Raw genomic sequence first — 19966 nt, 5'->3', positions numbered from 1 at the left:
CCTGCTTCTCCCTCTCCCTCTGCAACTCCCTCTGCTTGTGCTCGCTCTCTCTCAAATAAATAAATAAAATCTTAAAAAAAAAGAGATAATGGTGACTTAAAATCTAAGAGATGTTGAGATGAAAAGATTCATAATGTAGTAGATTGAACCATATAAAATTACCGAAAATTTCACATGGTTTACTTTGGAGATAGTAGGATTTGCTGATGGGTTAGAAATGGGCTATGAGAGAAACAGAAAACTCAATGATTACGCCTAAGATTTGGACCTAGAAAACAGGGTGGGCAATGGTTTAATTTACTGAGATAGGGGAAGAGGAGATGATTTGGGATCGGGAACAGTCAAGAGTTATGTTGGAGAGGTCTCCTGTTAGACATTCAAATGGAGCTGCTAGGTAAACAGACTTAGGCTTGTCCACCTCAGGGAAGAGTTTAGGGTAACAGATACAAGATTTGGAGGTTTTTGGCATAAAAACGATTTAAAAGTGTGGGGGCAGATTAAAATTATCTAGAGAGTATATAAGTGAAGAAGAGGCTCAGAAGAGACTCTAGAAGTCTGAAAGAAGAGAATCCAGCAAAGTGGATTGAGAAGGAATGGTTAGCAAGGTAAAAGAAGAACTACAAAAGTGTAGTATCTTTGAAGTTCAAAGAAGAACTTAGTTCAAGAAAGAGGACATTCCCATGTATTGCTGGTGGAAAAAATGTAAAATGTTGCAGTCATTTTGGAAAAGTTTGACAGTTTCTTAAAAAGGTAAATGTAAATTTACCATACAGCTCAGCACTTACGCTCTTAGATATCTAACCAAAAGAAATGAAAATATAGATCTACACAAGGACTTGCACATGAACGTTCATAGCCAGAAAGTAGGAGCAATCCAAACGTCAGTCAGCTGCTGAGTGGATAAGCAAAATGTGGTATCTCGATACCATGGAATACTATTCAGGAATAAAAGGGAACAGTTTGATACACGCTACAACATGGATGAAGCTCCAGAGCATTATGCTAATGAAAGAAACTAGATGCAAAGACTGTATAATGTATAATTTCATTTATATAAAATGTCCAGAAGAGGCAAGTCTGTAGGGACAGAAAGGAGATTAGTGGTTATCTGGGGTAGGGGATGAGAGTGGGGGCGGTTTGCAGATGGACACAGAGGATCTTCTGGGATCCAGAATCTCTTCTGGGAGTGGTGGGGATGTCCTAAAACTGGGTTACGGTGATAGCTGGACAGCCCTGTAAAGAGCCGAAAAATCATTGAATTGTACACTTAAAATGGGTGAATTTTACGGTATTTAAATTACATCTCAGTGAAGATGTTTTTTAAAAAAGGAATGGACATTCTAATTTTCCCTAAGATGTAAAGAGATGAAAAAAGCATTATTTCCACTATAAAAATAAGAGAAGTTCAAATAAACACAAAATCAGACTTTCTGTGAGTCCATCAGAAAGCTGAGACAGCAGGGCAAACAAGTAGCCCCAAATCCAAGGAAGACAAGAGGCCTCCTTCCAAGGAGAGACGGGACCCCAGTACTGTTTTACTTTTGGCAGAGCATGGGCAGAAAACACAGCTGCTCTACAAATGCGGTCGAGCGGAAAAGGTGGACAACATGTGCGAACAGAGGAGGGGTTTCAGCTGAGAGATAAAAATCGTCAAATGAAAATAGTAATTTTTTTAAAAGTACAGTGTCAGAGATGCAGTCCTTCAATATGTCCATCAGAAGACTCATCAGCGAATTTAGGGATAGGTCACTAGAAACTACCCAAGCTGAAAGAACAGGAGAAAACAAGAATGAGGGAAATAAAAGAGAACAGAGCATCTAGCATCTGTGGGATAATATCAGATGTTCTTGCATATATGTAATTGGAGTCCTAAAGAAGAGAGAGCAAATAGGGAAGATGAACTATTTAAAGAGAATTTTCCAAAAATAATGAAAGTCAAATCACAGGCTTGAGAATCCTAGAGAGCCCTAAGCAGGATTTAAACAAACAAAACAACACATCAAGGCCTACCCATATTCAAACTGCTAAAAACCAAAGATAAAGAGAAAATATTAAAGGCGGACAGAAAAAAGAAACATTATACCCAGAAGCATCTAGATAAAGATTACAGATTACAGAAGACTGCTTACCAGAAACTATGCAAGCCACAAGACAGAGGAATGTCTTTTTTAAAATACTAAATGAAGAATATAAAGAGGAATCTTTTGAATATAAAGAGTAAATAAAGGGGGCTCCTTCATGGCTCAGGTGGTTAAGCGTCTGCCTTTGGCTCAGGTCATGATCCCAGGGTCCTGGGACCCAGCCCCCTGTCAGGCTCCCTGCTTAGTGGGGAGCCTGCTTCTCCTGCTTCCTCTGCCCCTCCCACTGCTTGTGCTGTCTCTCACATGCTCTGCTCTCTTTCTCTCAAATAAATAAAATCATTTAAAAAAAAGAAGGGGAAATAAGGAAACTTCAGACAAAAACTCAGAGCACATCTGTGCTACAAGAAATGTCAGAAGAAATATACCCAGACCAAATGAAAAGAAAGAGGCAGACAGAGGGAGGAAGGGAGGTAGGGAAGAAAGGAAGGAAAGAAGGAAGGAAAAGTAAGGGAAGGGAGGAAGGAAGGGAGGGAAGGAAGGAAAGAAGAAAAAAATAAAGTAACTAGAAATGGCAAAAATGAAGTAAATATACAAGACACTTTTTAACTTAATTTTATCACTGAAAATTTTTGCCTAAAGCAAAAATAGTATTGTATGCGATATATTTGCATACAGTATATTGTAGAGCTCATAGTATGTACAAAAGTAAAATGTATGACAATAATAAAATGAGGGAAGAATTGGAAGTACACTATGAAGTTATTACTATATGTGAAGTGATACAGTTTTTGAAGGTAGATTGTGATAAAGTCAAGATGTCTATTGTAAACCCAAGTTAACATCTAATAAGTTTTAGAAAAAGAGCTATAACTATTAAGCCAATCATGAAGATAATTATAAAAAATAACTACCTCAACATAATAAAACCCATATATAGAAAAACCTACAGCCTACATCATACTCAATGGTGAAAAACTGAAAGCTTTTCCTCCAAGATCAGGAATAAGACAAGGTGCTTCCTTTCACCATTTTTATTAAACATACAGTATTGGAAGTTTTAGTTAGATCAGTCAGTCAAGAAAAAGAAATGAAAGGCATCTAAATTGGAAAAGAAGAAGTAAAGTTAATCTCTCTTTGCCAAGGACATGATCTTATATGTAGTAGCCTTTAAATCAAACTATTTCAACAACTATATTAAATATAAATGGTCTAGGAGTGCCTGGCTGGCTCAGTCGGTAGAGCATGTGACTCTTGGTCTTAGGGTCATGAATTCAAGCCCCATGTTGGGTGTAGAACTTGCTAAAGAAAAGAAAAGGAGAGAAGAGAAGAGAAAGAAAAAAAAAGAAATGAAAGGGAAAGGAAAGGAAAAATGTAAATGGTCTAAACATCCAAATTAAAAGACAGATTAAATGTGGTAGATATGTGAGAGACTTTGAGAAACTTGCTAGGTCCAGACTTTGTAACCTCTTGGATTTGGGTTTCGAAGAAGAGGCTTTTCTAACTCCCAAGATCTAGGATCTTGTTACTTTCCGTATAATATTTTCAGTGACAAGTTTGTCTAGTCTTCTGCCTATAAATTTATCTTTAAAATTTTCTTTTTCCCTTTTTAAAAAAAATTTTATTTATTTGAGAGAGAGGGAGAGAGTGAGAGAACACAAGCAGGGAGGAGGGGCAGAGGGCAAGTGAGAAGCAGGCTCCCCACTGAGCAGGGAGCCTGATGCAGGGCTTGATCCCAGGACCCTGGGATCGTGACCTGAGCTGAAGGCAGATGCTTAACCGACTAAACCACCCAGGCGTCCCTCTTCTTTTTCTCAAACTAAGATGATGCCTCAACCAGTATCTTTCTTTGCATATCTAGCATGAACACATTTTCACACAAACATTTGTATTGTTTGAAGTATTTCTGTTTTTGCCAAGTAGCATTAAACTCCCTTGTAGGGAGATACAAGAGATCAAGTTCTTGATGCATGTCCCTATTTTTCTCTCACTTATTTTATCTCCGTTATTTATTGCAAACAAACTCTCCCACAACTTAAGGGCTTAAACATCAATTTTCTTTGCTTACAATTCTGTGAGTCAGCAATTTGGGCTGGACTCAGCCAAGCAGTTCTGTTGGTCTCACCTGGGGTCCTTCATGTGACTCCAGTCATCTGGTGACTTAACTAGAGCTGGGTGTTCTAAGAAGGCCTCACTCACGTGTCTAGGGTGCATCGCTGGTTGTCGTCTTGAGTCACGTGTCTTTCAGATGAGCCCAGGCTTCTTTACTTAGCAGCTGTAGGTTTCCAACAGGGCAAGAGTAAAAGCTGCCAGGCATCTCCAGGACTAGACTTAGAAGTTCATGCAGCAGTCCATCTGTTGCAAAGCAAGTCATAAGGCCAGCTCAGATTCAAAGAGTAAGAAAAATAGACTCCACTTCTTGATAGGACAAGCTGCGAAGAATCTGTAACCATTTAAAACCTGTAACATTAACCTTTTGTTGGTATAGTTGGTACTTTAAGTTATTTTTGACATATTTATCCTTTATTCTCACAATATGTGGTTAAGTTTACTAATTGCATATTAATTTCACCCTTTGTTCATATTTTATTCTCTTAGAAAGTATCTTCCTCTCACCTTTAAGAAAGTACCTTTCCACCCGTTTTCAAAAACTTGTTGTCTCTTGTGATCTTAACAGCTGTTGGATTTTGCTGACCTTACTTTAGGTCCTTGTATCTTAATATATCCTTTATCTTAAAAGAGATTTATCTGAGTTCTTATATTTATAATTCCTTTTTCTTTTTAGCTTCTTTCTTAGAGATCTGAAAAATGAGATCCAAAAGCATTCTTATACCTCCTTTCTTCTTGACAGATGTAAGATCTTGTCTTTAAAGGTTTAAAACTTGACAAATAAGTATCTAGGGTCATTCTTTGAGGATAATTGCTGAGAAATGCTCTATCCCCTCTCTTGTTAACCAGGCTGAAGTTACCTTTCAGTTCAGAAAGTTTTTCTTTGATTTTTTTTTTTTCCCCTCTGATCATGATTTGTACAGCCCTGGCATTTTCTCTTTTCTCTCTTATCCTTATTATTTCTAAATCGGATACCCGTTTTCTGTTTTTAGGCGTATAATTCTGGACCTGTAATATACCCGTTTGTATAATTGGGATTTTCTGTATTAATATATTTTTAGAATTCCTGACTTTGTGCTCTGTAGTATCAACTCTGCTCCTTTGAAATTGATATTTAGTTTAGTATTTATAATCTGGGTATAGGTTTACATATTGTTACACATGCCTTTTGGGAGACAGTTATTTCTCTTTTTAATCTCTTTTAAAGTAGACTTTATTAGTTCATTCCAAAATAGAATCTTTATACGTTTAATAAAGTTGATCTTTTTTCTCGTGATGAAATTGGGAAATTACATTCAGAAGAAAGAGAAAAGATTGGGGCGCCTGGGTGACTCAGTCGTTAAGTGTCTGCCTTCAGCTCAGGTCAGGGTCCTGGGATCAAGCCCCGCCCCGCATCGCGCTCCCTGCTGGGCGGGAAGCCTGCATCTCCTTCTGCCACTCCCCCTGCCTGTGTTCCTCTCTTGCTCTTTCTTTCTCTGTCAAATAAATAAATAAAAATATTAAAAAAAAAGAAAAGAGAAATGATTACCCATGGTCCTACCATGTTAGAAAGAATCTCTGTAATACCATATTAGTATGTTTCTTTTCAGTCTTTTCTTTAAGAAATTTTTATTTGAAGTGTAACCTCCTTGTTGGAAAATACATATATTTTAATTGAGCAGCTCAGTAAGTTATCAAGAAATGACCACACCTGTGTAACCACCATTCAGGCCAAGATACAGAACCCTACCAGAATCTCAAAAAGTTCTCTCATGCTTCCTTCCACATCTTGCCCCCATCCTTCCCAAAAGTAACTACTCTTCCAGTCGTTTTCCATATGTATGCATATTTTTCATAGCTGTGGTTATATTACATATGTAAATCTATCTTCTGGGACTCCTAAAATTCTTGGTAAATATAATCTTTAATGAGTGAATATCCTAGACTATCCATGATAGGAACATGTATGCACTTTATAAAGATTATTTTTAGGGCAAAAGAAATTTTGTGTATTTTCATTTTGTTTCAGTGGAAGATGCTTTGGCTCTGATTTAAACCAGTTCTATAGATGTGTTTTTAAAAGTATCTTTGTTGACATTTTAGTAAAAAAAAATTTAGCACTATATACGTATATTGAAACATTATGTTGTACACCTAAAACTTATGTAACTTTTTTTAAAAAGAACAAATTTATAAAGAAATTTTTAAAAATTAGGCATCATTTAAAAATTCAGCTCATGTTTTGATTCAAATCTCTGTACCCACAGTCTCAGATGCCACCTTTATGAGTTGACAGTAGATAAAAATATTTTGCAATTCTCAGTATGAAGTTGGAAAATTCAGTTGTAAAAGACCACCAGCATTATTGGTAGTTAAGATAACTAAATTCTTTTCACCTTTTATCGGAGGTGATATTTGCTGCATCTGTCACAGACTAGCTTTAGAGCCTAAAAGAACATGTGCCAGAAGCATCCAGTGTCCTCAGGCATTATTAGTCTCTGTTGTTTCTTTTTTGATGCTTTCATAATTGTGTGATTTGTAGCTGAAAATTATATAACAAGGGCCTGTTTTCCCCCAGCTGTAAAACATTCCGAGGCTCAGCTTGGTATAGGACCTTGGTGTATCCTTAAGGTGGATGTGTTAACCTGTGTCTACTGCTTGCTGGGCTTCAAGGACAACCCTTGCAGTGACAGTTTGCAGAATTATTGACACCTTAGTCCCTGCTGCCTCGGCTCCCAATCCTGAATCACCCACTTTCTTGCTCATTGTCATCGCTTCTAAGAAACCAAGCAAAAATGCTGACTTGGCACACCACAAACTACATTTTCACAAAAATTTCATCTGGGCTCTTGGTCCCACTCAACTAACGTTAGAAGTCATTTTGATTTTCTAGCCCATTCATTCTCCACAATATCTTTTCTCAGCCTCCCACAGTATCATTAACACTCTGGACACGTGACCTTACTTGCTACTTAATTGTAAAAATAAGCAAGAATAAATATCTTCTTCCCTCTCTATCACCTCACAATATTTGTGTTCTGTCTCTGTTTCTCCCTTTTCCAGTGGGTTCCTGATTTTCTCACTGACTTCCTCATCCAGGTCTTTGCTTCCTCAGATGTACACCGTGCTTTTAGATCTTCAGCCAGTTCTGTTCTCTATTTTCAAAACTCACTTGACTTCATTGTCCTGTCTCCCTACCAGTAAATTTGGCTTTTCTTCCATTATTAGACATCAAGAATTAGTAGGTTTACCTGCTGCTTTTACTCTCTCAAAATCAACATTCTCTTTTTACGCCCCTGCATCTGCCTCCCTTTCATCATTCAATTGATGTTAAGCCCAAGAAGTCACCAGGAAACCCCCGAAAACCAAGTTAGCCTTTTCCCAAGTTTCCTTCTTCTTTAGCTATATGATTTAGATTTGTTTAAAGAAAAAATCTTCTCATCCTTTTGCTTTAATGCAAATCGTACTAGCCTCATCTTCTTTACCACCTTGCCAAATGTCTTCATCTCCAGTTTCTTCTTACCATCCTTACAGACATAGACATCCTTCACTATCAGTTCATTTAATGAGATGCTAGTGATGCTTGTCCCAATTTATCCAATTGCATTTACTGTGTGCTTGCAATAGATGTCTTCCTTTTACTCTGGTATTCCTAATTGCTCAATTGATTGCATGATGGGGCAGACCTGAGAAGTCATCCTAGTTTGCTGGTCACCCTAAATTCAAGTGGGCATCAAGTTTATAAATTTCTCCTCACCAATATCTCTGAAATCTGGACCATTCCCTTCTAGCTCCATTGCCTTAGATAAGCATTTATTAGTATCTCTGCCATGGTTGCTGCAGTAATCTCCTCACTGGTCTCTGAGCTCTTTTCATCATTCCCCTAATTCTCAGCGCTGCTTCTGGGGAGAGCTTTCCATAATGCAAGTCTGATTTTGTTAGTCCTTGACCTGAAATCTATCAGTGGCTTCATTAAAGGTAGGAACAAGATGAGAATTACCATCTTCACTAGGATAATCAACATGGTTCTAAGAGGCATAGCCAATTAGTAATAGAAGAAAACAAAATGGGATATAATGTCTTTAAAAGGTAGAAATATTGACAAAGGTATTCATATCAACACCATATGATTGTCAATGTTATAATCCAGAACATCAACTTTAAGCCTGTTAAAAATTTTGAGTTCAGTAAGATCAGTAAAAATAAATGTGCAAAAATGAATACCATGTAGATGTCAGTAATCAAGATAGAAAATACAATGGAAAAAATTACATTTGCATGGCAGCCACTGTGTGTGCATTTGTGTGTGATACACAGGAAAAATAATTTTTAATATGCAGGATTCTAAATAAAGAAATTATGTATCTTTAATAAGGGACTTTTACTTTTTTAAATTAATTTATTTGAGAGAGAGAGAGAACAAGCAGGAGGGGCAGAGGGAGAAGGAGAGACTCCCAAGCAGACTCCCCGCTGGGCAGGGAGCCTGAGGTGGGACTCAAGCCCAGGACCCCAAGATCACGACCTGAGCCGAAATCAAGAGTCAGTTGCTTAACTGAGCTACCTAGGTGCCCCGAGTCTGAATTTTTAATGTTGCTTTTAAGATTCACTATAATCTGTATTGCTTTCTAATTGTTTCGCACCATCCCATATAATCCCTCTTTTACATACCAATTATATTTTGTAATTTGTCATCTCCATGTGTCTGCCACTGTTCCCCTCACTCTTCCCCACTTCTGCCTTTCAGAGTCAGGTACAAGTTCTTCTCTTCCTTCTCTCCTTTTTGTTTTTTGCTTCAGTAAATATTTGAGTGCCAGCTCGGTGCCAGGAAATACAGAGTAGATGAATGCAAACTACATGATAGATATGTACTAAATAAATATTGAATAAATGAATGAATGAATGAATGAAAAGGACTTTTAGTATATCAGGTCAGCTCTTTCTTACTTTTACTTAAACTCCATAATCATTAACATAATAAACCATGTTCTCTGTAGTCACTTCCTCCTGTAAGTTGGTTGAATAGGTAAAACATGTTCCTTCTTTAGCCCATAATTCAATACACTGTGACACAATAACTGGGCTGCTTTTTCCAAATTTAGAGTTGACTGCTAGGGATTTCTTGCATTCTGTCTTCATCCTTCTGCCTGTTCCTCTTGTTCATTTTTACTAAAAAGGATATTTACAGGAAATTGAACAGATAATTACAGGAAATTGAACACGTTTCCCAAGGGCAAAAAGCCATTGTCCACAAAATTGAGAGTAATAAGAAATTTCTATTCCGTTTTTCAAGAAGCCTTCATTATGTTTTAAAGAATTGACATAGTGAGAAATTCATATTTCTAATTAGTGTGCTTTTTCTTAAAACTTAGGAATATTTGTTTTGCTATTAAAACTGAAAATAAAACAACGAAAAATCGAACTTATATGGAATTTTATCCTATTAGTTATTGTTCACTACCTAGAAGATAGAAGATTTTTAAAATAATAATGAAGATTTTGTCTTCAAGTTTTACATTAAGTGAAGAAATATAACATTTTGACAAACCATTTTTCCTATAATGTTGGTAACTTTAATTCTGAGTTTTAATGAAAAGATTTGCATTTTGATGTGAGATTAAAGGAAATTCAGAGAGCATCGGGATGACATGTACTACAGTGGAGGCGTGCAGGTTAAGGAGTACACTTTCCACTTGAATACCCATGGGCAGAAGAGGTAGAGTCTGGAGGCTCCTACTCTGTGGTGCCCACATGCACACTCACTGTCGGGGGAGAGGGTCAGACAAGATAGGCCTTGGCAGCCAGCCCTCAAGAAACCCTAGACGGGAGTCAGACGGGAGTCAGGAAAAAAACCTGGCTCCAAAGATTAAGAGTTTCATCTGAGGAGTTACAGTGCAATTTAGTTGTTTTAAAGCTAGAACTTTTAGGTCTTCATTTATTCTTATTTATTCCACTGCCTAGAACACTTTCCTTCTCTCTAGTGTGTCCCCCATCTCCAGCAAACAATTGCAACACCAAATGCTGTCTGGCCGAGGCATCCTTCTCTTTTAAGCCACAGCTTAGATGACATTTCTCCCTGAATACATCCACTTCCCTCACATTTGGTTATCGTGACCCCTACCTCTGCTGGATCCTATGATTCGTCTGTTGTCCATATGGCTCTGCATTGTAGATGTAGATGTCTATTTATCCATCTCTTTGCCGGACTTCAGATCTGTGGGGTCAGAGACCAGGACCATCTTGTTTACTGTAGTGTCCTCAGCATGCATCTGACAGAGGACATACCCGATAAATATTTGTTAAATGAATGGATGAATGTAAATGTGCGTGTACACACACACACACACACACACACACACACACACACACACATATAGGAATTATGTTTTAGATAGCCTTGTAGTGCAGAGGAATATTGGACTAAGAGCTCCTGGGACATAAAAGAAGGCTCCCTGTGAAATCTCTTCAAATCATATTCATGACGCTCAACAATCCCATATACTCCCCATTCCCATATAACGTATTGCCTTCACCCAGATCTCTGACCTCACACCTGACCAGGTGCTCCTTACCATGGGTGAGGCTCTACTCCAGAAAATCTCTGGAGGAGGAAAACCACTGCATGGATTCACTCACTATTTCATTCATTCATTCATTCAACAGTATTTACTAAAGGTCTACTCTACAAAACACAGGAATACAGATTTGACCAAGATGTATAATTGCTGAAAATCCTATTCGGCTTTAATTATACAAAGATGTTTGCACCCATATGTGCGTGTTGTTAGAGAACAGAAACCGTATTACCCAGCATGCTCTCATTTTCTCCCGCGTTACCACGAAGCACAGAGCCTGATTTATTCTACAAGTGTTGTAATGTGCTCAGCCCTGATGCCTGAAAGCTTTGGCTCCATTTGTTCCCTTTAGAACAGACATTTTCCCCTGAATCTGTATTTATTTTATTTGGCCCTGTGCATTAATCTATAAACCACTTAAGCCCATTTAGAACTCAGCAGGGTGCAAATATCAAATAAAAAAATAAATCAACCTATTGGTTTTAACCATAGCTTACGTGATTAATAAAATTTTCTTCTGTGTTTTAAGTAGAAATTCTGGATACTGCCTCATGTAGAACAGGATCAAGAAGCTACATCAACTCTGGGGGTAGGGATGCTTCAGGTGGGGCTTCAGTCATGTTTTTTTTCCTTGGTCCTCCTCCCAGTTCACCATCTTCCCACCACATATCAGCCTGCCAGATTTGAAACTTCAGTTTCAAATAAATGTGAAAATATGGCATAAGATGTTTTCCATATTAGTTGCAAATGAACCTCTTCTTTCTCCTCAAGAAAGGAAGAAAATTCTCCCTCAAGAATATTTGAATCCCCACTAAATTTTGGTTTCGTTAGTTTGTTCATTCATTTATTCATTCATTTATTTTATTAATGTTTAGTCAACAGCAAAAAAATTCCCGTACATAAGATACTACCAAAGAACTCCAGGTTCGTGCACATGACAAAAGCCCAGTTAAGAAAATTGATCTACATCAGAGGTTCTGTATCAGAGGTTCTCAGTTTTGGCTGCATTTTAGAATGTTCCCTAGGTGATTATGATGCTCTGCTGGGGAATGCTCTGGATTAAACTTTTGGGGTCAGGGGTTGAGAAACTGAAGAAAATGATTGAGCCTCTCTCCCCTCCCCCACAGATGTATATACACACAAAATGTTGCATCTGTAGACTCTCTGAATCCCTTCTGTGGACTTGATTTGAAGATCCCAGGGTGTACATCAGCCCTAGGAGATATCAGTGAAGCTGATCTCAGGACCGCACTTTGAGAAGGAATACTTTGAGGATGGGGAACAGGCCTCTGTGTTTTCACACGTCCTCCAGATGATTCTAATGTGCACTAACTCTTGAGAACCACTACCCTATAGAAATGCCTTCAGTAAACTACAGTTGAATAGTATACTTTTGGCTTATTTGAGGGTTGAGATGTTTATTTTAAAAACAGCCATGTGAAGAATGACTTTGTATCTCTTGTAAAACCCCTCTTTTGGCACTGAATGACTTTTATAATGGAAGCATATTATATATTTCTCTTATAGCCACGCAAGTGCTAGGAAAAACTTGATTTCTTCTGATGAACTGGTAAATTGATCCTGATTTTTGCGTTTCTTGCATTATTGTTTGCTTTTCTTTTTTACCTTTGCTGCCAAGAGATGTAGACAATTTCATGCCTAATTTTAACAATTATTCTTAGCTTTTTTTCCTAGTATAATTATCTGCCCATTCTCTCCATTTCATGTTTGTTTTTTTAATGAAATGGCTTTTGGGTTACTGTCTCATCTCCTATGAGAAAACAAGGGTTATTATGTTGCACAGAAACAATGATTTCCCTGTTGAGGCCAATAAGCTATCTCCCGGTATGTGACCATGTTAGAGGATGATTTTCAAAATAGCGATCATGACTCTCACACAGATATATCATGAACATGTATTGAAGATTTATGTACCTCATGAAAGATTTTACAACTAGCTCAGAGGAACCAAAGAACAGACATAAACAGGCAATCACTGAAGGCTGAAATGAATTTACCTAATAGGTGCAGAACTGGTCAATATCCACAGGGCAAAAAAGTGTAATGTTTGGAATGATTTCTGGGGGACAAGGGGAGGCATCAGTTGCATCTCCACAGGCGACATTCATTTGCAACTTTAATGGATGAGAATCATTTGATTACTATCAGTTTTCTATAACTTTCGGAGTTGTAAAATAACCCAGTCAAAGACAGGGAAAGGCACAGACCCCTACAGAATGAGGTAACCCTGTGAGGCCCTTGGACAATGCTGGCATTTCGCTGAATCAACACCCAGCAGTCCTTTTGCTGATTGCAGTCTTTCAGTTTTTCCTGACAGCAAGGTAATGGGCAAAGAAGTGAGTCCCCGTATAGGAGACTGAAACTGAGAAAGAGGATCTTCGGTAGATGAGAAAGGAGACACCTATTATCTCTTCTCGTTCTTGATCCCGAGTCTGGCCTTGAAGGAATCTTCGTAGCCAGGAGTGTATTCCTGGAGATGGGATGGAAAGATGGCTTTTGTCATGAAGAAGTAGGAGAGGAGCTAGGGAAGATTCCTCTCTTTGTTTGACCAGCTGAAGAATGAGTCAGTCTCATCCTGTAAAGCAGATTGTTTATTTTCATGCCATTCGCTTTACTTATCTTTCGGTCTTTTTGTTAACGCTTATTTTTAAAGTCTTTTTTTTTTTTTTTAATGTCTTTCAGCCTGGTCTCAGATGGGTAGTAGGGAACATTAAGAGAGAGCCTTGTGTTTACTCCCATTCTTAAGTGGGAAGCAGAGCCTCCAGAGGCCATGAGGTGGTGGTGGTCATCGGTGAGAGCCCCGCCCACCTCCGCCAGGGACCACATCACCTCTCTCCTTACCAGGAAGCCCACTGTACCTCGGAGAGTCAGGCACCTCCTTGTTAGTTTAGTAAAGCGCTTTTCTTCTTGCCTTATTATTTTTTTTTATTGTAAGCTTTATTTTTTTTATTTTTTATTTTTATTTTTTAAAGACTTTATTTATTTGACAGAGAGACACAGCGAGAGAGGGAACACAAAGCAGGGGGAGTGGGAGAGGGAGAAGCAGGCTTCCCACTGAGCAGGGACCCTGATGCGGGGCTCGATCCCAGAACCCTAGGATCATGACCTGAGCCGAAGGCAGTCGCTTAACGACTGAGCCACCCAGGCGCCTCTATTGTAAGCTTTTTTAAACTTGTGGCACTAGCTGGAGTTTAGTTAGTTAATGGAGAAATATTATTTGCATTAATTTGAATCAACTATTCATAATTCCATATCATTTGCGGTTTGAGGTCTTTTTGATTTTACTGATTAATTTATAGATTTGTGAACATTTGCTGATTCATTGGCCTTGATATTTGTTAGTTATCGAAGTTCTGAGCAAATAAGTCCTGAGAAAATAACGTATGGAAAGGTCTAGCACTTGAAAAAAATATACATAGATGAGACGGGGGTAAATTAATATAATGATCTTTGTGTCCCATGATATAAAAACATTAGGCAGATAACGAGTGTCAGTTTGCCTTTTATGAGGTACTTATTTCTGGTGGACAGACTCAACAGATTTTGGTTCTGGTTCCAGCTCTGCTTCTTCCGTACGAACACAAGAAAACGTTATTGTCTGTAGTCTTCCTCTGCAAAATACACTTTTTGAGCTAATATTTATTGAGTAGTTACCGTGTTATAGCAAGACACTGTCTGTGCCCTCAAAGAGCTGAAGCCACACATGTCTGTAAGTAAGTACAGCCGAATAGCATGGGTGCTGTGAATGACTTCATAGAGGGAGTGAGACTTAACCCAAGTCTTCAAAAGAGAGGTATTCCCTCCAGGCAGGACAAGGCGAGGGGGAGAGGGGCAGGGAGGGAATAGAGAGGTCACTCAGGGGAGGGGATCAGTGGAAGGTCAAGAGCACAGAGGCATGAACAAGAGGCCGGGATTGAGTGTGTGGGCCTGGTGCAGTAAGAAACGAACAAGTAGGTGGCAACCAGATCTTGAAGAGTCTGGTGTTTAATGCTTACATCTCTACTGCTCTCTAGCTTGGACTGTGATCCAAATACTGTTAGGGAGTGATAAGGAGTTAATATGTTCCGATCAATCTGAGTGGTTCTTGTACTCCGTGACCGCCAGCTAATTCAACTGTCCACTAAGACTGTGAGTTCCTTTATGAAACTTGGAGCCTTGGTGACCATTAAAAGTGGGGAATAGAGTGCAAATACCTTTAGTCAAAATCTCTCTTATGCCACTTCATCCTTCATGTCATTGTCTACATTTTTGTTTTTTTTTATTGTGAAAAATATAAAAAGTTATACAGACATATAAAAAGTTAATGGAATAGGATCATGAACTTCCTTCCCTTACTCACCTTCAACGATTATCAACATTCTTGTTTTATTTATTCCTCTACTCATGTCCCACCCCCGTTCAGTTATTATTATTATTGTCATTATTATTCTTACTATAACTAGGTATCAGTTACATATATCCAAATGTACAAGTCTTAGGTTTATGTTTTGACAGACAGGTACACTATGTAATCTACATCCCATCACAATATAGAACATTTGCATCTTCCTCCAAAATTCTCTTCTATCTCTTTCCAGTCTCCCCCATCCCCCCTCTACCCCCAGCTGAAAAAACAAAACCAAACATTGCCCTATTTTTTTTTATCTTAGATAAAGTTTTGCCTGTTTTAGAACATATATGATGCAATGTCCTGTAAGTTACTCTTGTTTTTGGCTTCTTTCACTCAACTTAATGTTTGTGAGATTTATCCAGGTTGTTGAGCCTATCAATAGCTCCCTCCGTTGGGTTGCTCAGCAGCACGTCATTGTAGGTATTTACTACAATTTATTATCTTCTCTTATCAGGGATATTTTGGTTGTTTCCGGCTCTGTGCTATTGTGAATGACGTTGCTGTGAACATTCTTGCTCTGCATTGTTTCGTAAAGCCATTTTCATTTGTCTAGGATAAACCTCTAGAAGTGGAATTACTGAGTTTAAAGATAGGTATATGTTTAACTTCATCAGAAACAGCCAGTTTCCCAAAGTGGTTGTAGCAGCCGTGTGTCCAAGTTTCAGCTGCACTGCATCCCTGCTGACATTTGATATTGTCTGCCTTTGATTTTAGCCATTCTCGTGAGTCTGTGGTGGTATCGCATTGTGGTTTTTATTTGCATTTCTCTGATGCCTGATGATGGTGAACATTTTATTTTTCATCTGTTTATTGGTCATATATCTTTTTTTGTCTGTTAGTAAGGTCTTTTGCCCGTTTTTAATTGGGTTGTCTTTTCATGATTGAGTTATAGTAGTTCTTTACATATATTCTGGATACATATTGTCAGATGCATTAGTTTTGGGAGCACTTTCTTTCACTCTATGTCTTACCTATTTATTTTCTTTTTTTTTTTTTTAAGATTTTATTTATGTATTTGAGAGAGAGAGAGAATGAGAGATAGCATGAGAGGGAAGAGGGTCAGAGGGAGAAGCAGACTCCCTGCTGAGCAGGGAGCCCGATGCGGGACTCGATCCCGGGACTCCAGGATCATGACCTGAGCCGAAGGCAGTCGCTTAACCAACTGAGCCACCCAGGCGCCCTTACCTATTTATTTTCTTAACAGTGTGTTTTGATGAGCAAAATTTTATTTTCAATTGCACCTAACAAATTTTTGTGTCTTGCTTTCTGTGTCCTGTCTACAAAATCTTTACTAATCTTCAGATTGAGAATATATTCTATGTTTCCTTCTCAAAGCTTTATACCTTTAGCTTTTATATTTAGGTTCATGGCCCATCCCCCCTGAAATTAATCTTTGTTTATGGTGTGTAGTTGGGGCTGAGGTTCATTTTTTTTTTCCATATAGATGTCCATTTCTAGCACCATTAGTTGTAAAGACTTCCCTTCCCCTGTTGAATTGTTTTGGTACATTGGATGAAAAGCTCTTGTCCAAGTTGGGATCTATTCCTGAACTCTGTTCTGTTCCTTGACCTGCTTGTATATCCTTATACCAATATTACACTGTTTTGATTACTATAATTTTATGGTAAGTCTTGAGTCAGGTAGTATAGGAAGTACATTTTTGCTCTTCTTTTTCAGGATTCTTTCAGCTATTCTAGGTCCTCTGTATTTCCACATAAACTTTAAAAGTCACCTTGTCCATTTTCATTAAAAAGCCTGCTGAGATCATGAATTATTTATAAATTATTTGGGGGAGCATTAAATTCGGAACAACATTGAACCCATGAACATATTTCCTCATTTATTTAGGCCTCTTCAATTTCTCTCAGCAGTGTTTTTGTTTTTAGTGTGGCTGTTTTTCACGTCTTTTATTAAATGTGTTACTAAGTACTTTGTTATTTGATACAATTGATTTTATTTTTTATTTTTTTTAAAGATTTTATTTATTTGACAGAGAGGGAGAGAAAGAGAGCACAAGCAGGGGGAATGAGAGAGGGAGAAGCAGGCTCGATCCCAGGACTCCGGGGTCACGATCTGAGCCGAAGGCAGATGCTTGACCAACTGAGCCACCCAGGCGCCCCTACATCGATTTTACATATCAATCTTAGACTCTGAGACATTGCTATACTCACAAGCCTTTTAACACCCGGTTCCTGAGCACCAACACCCGGTTCCTGAGCACCATGGCCTTTGCCCCCTTCATGTTTGTATGACTTCTTAGACTTGGATGTCTTTGGCATCCGTGTCTGCCGCTAAAGAGGGCCAGGGTGAATGCCACAGCATTTGTGAAGTCTTCCGACACCACCCCACTTGGATGCAGATAGTCCCTCCTCTGAGAGTCTGTTTGAGCACTTCTCACTACGCAGGTCTTTAATGAACCGTTCTGCAAAGGCAAGAGCTGTACATTATCTCCTTTCTGTCCCCACGATACCTAGCATGGTGCCTTGGTTCCCGATTTAGGAGTGGGTTTTTTCAACATTTCTCTTGGGATGTATAGGGGATGATGTAGTTCTTGGGTGAGGTGGGGCCGAGGTGAGGTTGCGGGGAGGCAGGAGATCCTTATAGGCAATTTCTGTCAGTTGGGAACAATCCCGGAGGTGTAGCCCAAAGAGGGAAATTAGGCCTTCTTCCTATTGAAAACAATGTTTACCAGCGGGCCATCTGCTTCCATTCTCAGTGACTTCGGCTTTTGCTGCTGACCTTGAATGTTTGTAGATTACGTTTCTTTTTACTTCCTTTTTGTTTTCTAGGTGGCTGATTGTGCTTGGGACGAAACAATAAAGATATATGATCCTGTTTGCCTCACTATGCCAGCCTGAGATGTACTCCCCCAGTCAGAAGCAAAGGAGACTGGCTGAGAGCTACTTAGCAGGAAATAAATTAACTATCGCTATAGTACTAGCTAGTGCTTTTATGTGCTATTCAAAATTTCAAATTTTAATTTACCCTGGAATAATTTTGCGGCAGCTGATAAAGACTTTGGCTCACTATTTAAGCCTGGTACATAAGCCATATTTCTTAAGATCCAAGGAATAATTGAAGTTATGGTACCTCTTGTAGTGTCTATTGAAATGTAATCTCTGTATTGTAAAATGGGTTAAAATATGGGAGATCTGTAGATTATATTGATAGTGATATATTTCATTTTTAATTTGTCATTTTTGATGTAAAATATAATCACTGCTGTTGGTAAAAATTAAAATAAACTACATCTCTTGAGTACTTATGATTTTATGACATCCTAGCAAGGTTGCTTTTTCTAATACAGTATATATATATATATGAATACAATACTATATATAGTGTAGAGATATCTGTGGTTCAGTAACAGGGCTCTAATATAGATTTGATTTATTCAGCAGCATTTATTGAGCATCTACTATGTTCTTGACACACAGACTGAATGAATTTGTCTCAAGGACTGGTGGCATGTTTTAAGAACCTGGAATGCTGTGAGTTAAAAGCTTACATGTTTTTTACATTTATTCAAATCTTTTTAGATGTTATAACCTTAGCCCTATATTTCTCTCTTCCTACTTCTCTACTATCAATTAAAAAAAAAAAAACCCAAAACTGGCCACTGGGCAAAAAGTCTTAGGTCCTACTAAGTTTCAAGCAGTTACCCTTGAAACTATCCCTAAGTAATGCCATAAACCCTCCTCAGTCAGTACCTCCCTAAATCTCCTTGAAAAATCCCTAAGTGCAGATGACCTGTAAAAAAAAAAAAAAAAAAAAAAGTGGAAAGGGAAACATTGGTAAAACAAACAACTTTGCATAATATTTATATTTTTATATAATATTAAAATAAAAATGGCAAAAATTGTCATTAAATTTTTAACAAGTTTTTGAAAATTTTAAAGAGCAAAATATATTTGTAGTAACACAACAAAAACTAGACTATATATATATAGTCTAATATATATATTTACATTACATATTTGTTTACTTGTCCCAGAAAAAAAAAATTTGACAGCTTACCACATAAAAAAACAAGACCACATAAGAGACTTGTCAAAAGGGACATAAAGTGAAGCCGTGAGTGGAACTTGAACATCTATGCCTCAAAGTCCTAGAAGGTTGCTCCCAGCAGCATAACTGGGAAGCCTGGTTGAGTACACAATTCAGTGCCCAAGACCTAATGGCAAGGACTTTGTCCTGTCGCAGGCGTGGCCCTAGTACCATACCTGGTGCACAGAAGGTGCTCACGAAATATTTGTTACATGAATGAATGTACTCAGGGAAAAGTACAACTCTTTTTAGTTCTTAGACCAATCAGTACATACTGTTTTTGGGAGGCCCCATAGAGAGGACACTACTTTTATAACAAGAGTATAATGTGAGGATCAGGCGGTCAGACACATCCTTAGGGCTGTCATGATGATAAAGCTCATGGAGCTGTTTCTCAGTTCCTTCCAGAACGAGAGGCATCACACTAAGCACAGTTCAGTAAAAGCAGGTTCACAGTGGGGGTCTCTATCAGCTGGATTTACCATAGACCTTTAAAGAAGACCTCACCCAGCTCCCATTTACAATGAAGCAAAATTACCTACTTATTTTCCTTTGAGAATGCAAGAGATTTTATTAAAATAGTGGATCATGTATCTTTTGAAACACGTACTTGTGATTTAAAAATGAACATCTCTCTTGATTATCCCCCCCCCGATTTTAAGGATGTGAGAGACGTCTGGAACAATAACTCCTTAATACTTAACTCCGGTGCTTGGAGTCCCTCAATATGAAAGAGTGTGGGTGAATGTTAATTTTTTTATTTTAGTTTT

General features: G+C 38.2%; 1 protein-coding gene across 1 annotated transcript in view; it reads left to right on the top strand.

The window, feature by feature from the left end:
- PEX7 (peroxisomal biogenesis factor 7) overlaps positions 1 to 18425 on the top strand; it is an 83229-nt gene extending 64804 nt beyond the window's left edge. The window contains exon 10 of the mRNA XM_028121461.2: positions 17939 to 18425. Within this exon, the coding sequence (XP_027977262.1) occupies positions 17939 to 18007 (69 nt within the window). The 3' untranslated portion in view covers positions 18008 to 18425. The remainder of the gene's footprint in view (positions 1 to 17938) is intronic.
- Positions 18426 to 19966: the final 1541 nt, after the last annotated feature.

This window comes from Eumetopias jubatus, unplaced genomic scaffold, assembly GCF_037043125.1.
Source record: "Eumetopias jubatus isolate StellerSeaLion01/CBP00866 unplaced genomic scaffold, mEumJub1_p1.0 scaffold_6, whole genome shotgun sequence".
Taxonomy (NCBI): domain Eukaryota; kingdom Metazoa; phylum Chordata; class Mammalia; order Carnivora; family Otariidae; genus Eumetopias; species Eumetopias jubatus.
The sequence above is the reverse complement of the archived record's forward strand: the minus strand, read 5'-3'. Positions and strand labels throughout refer to the sequence as shown.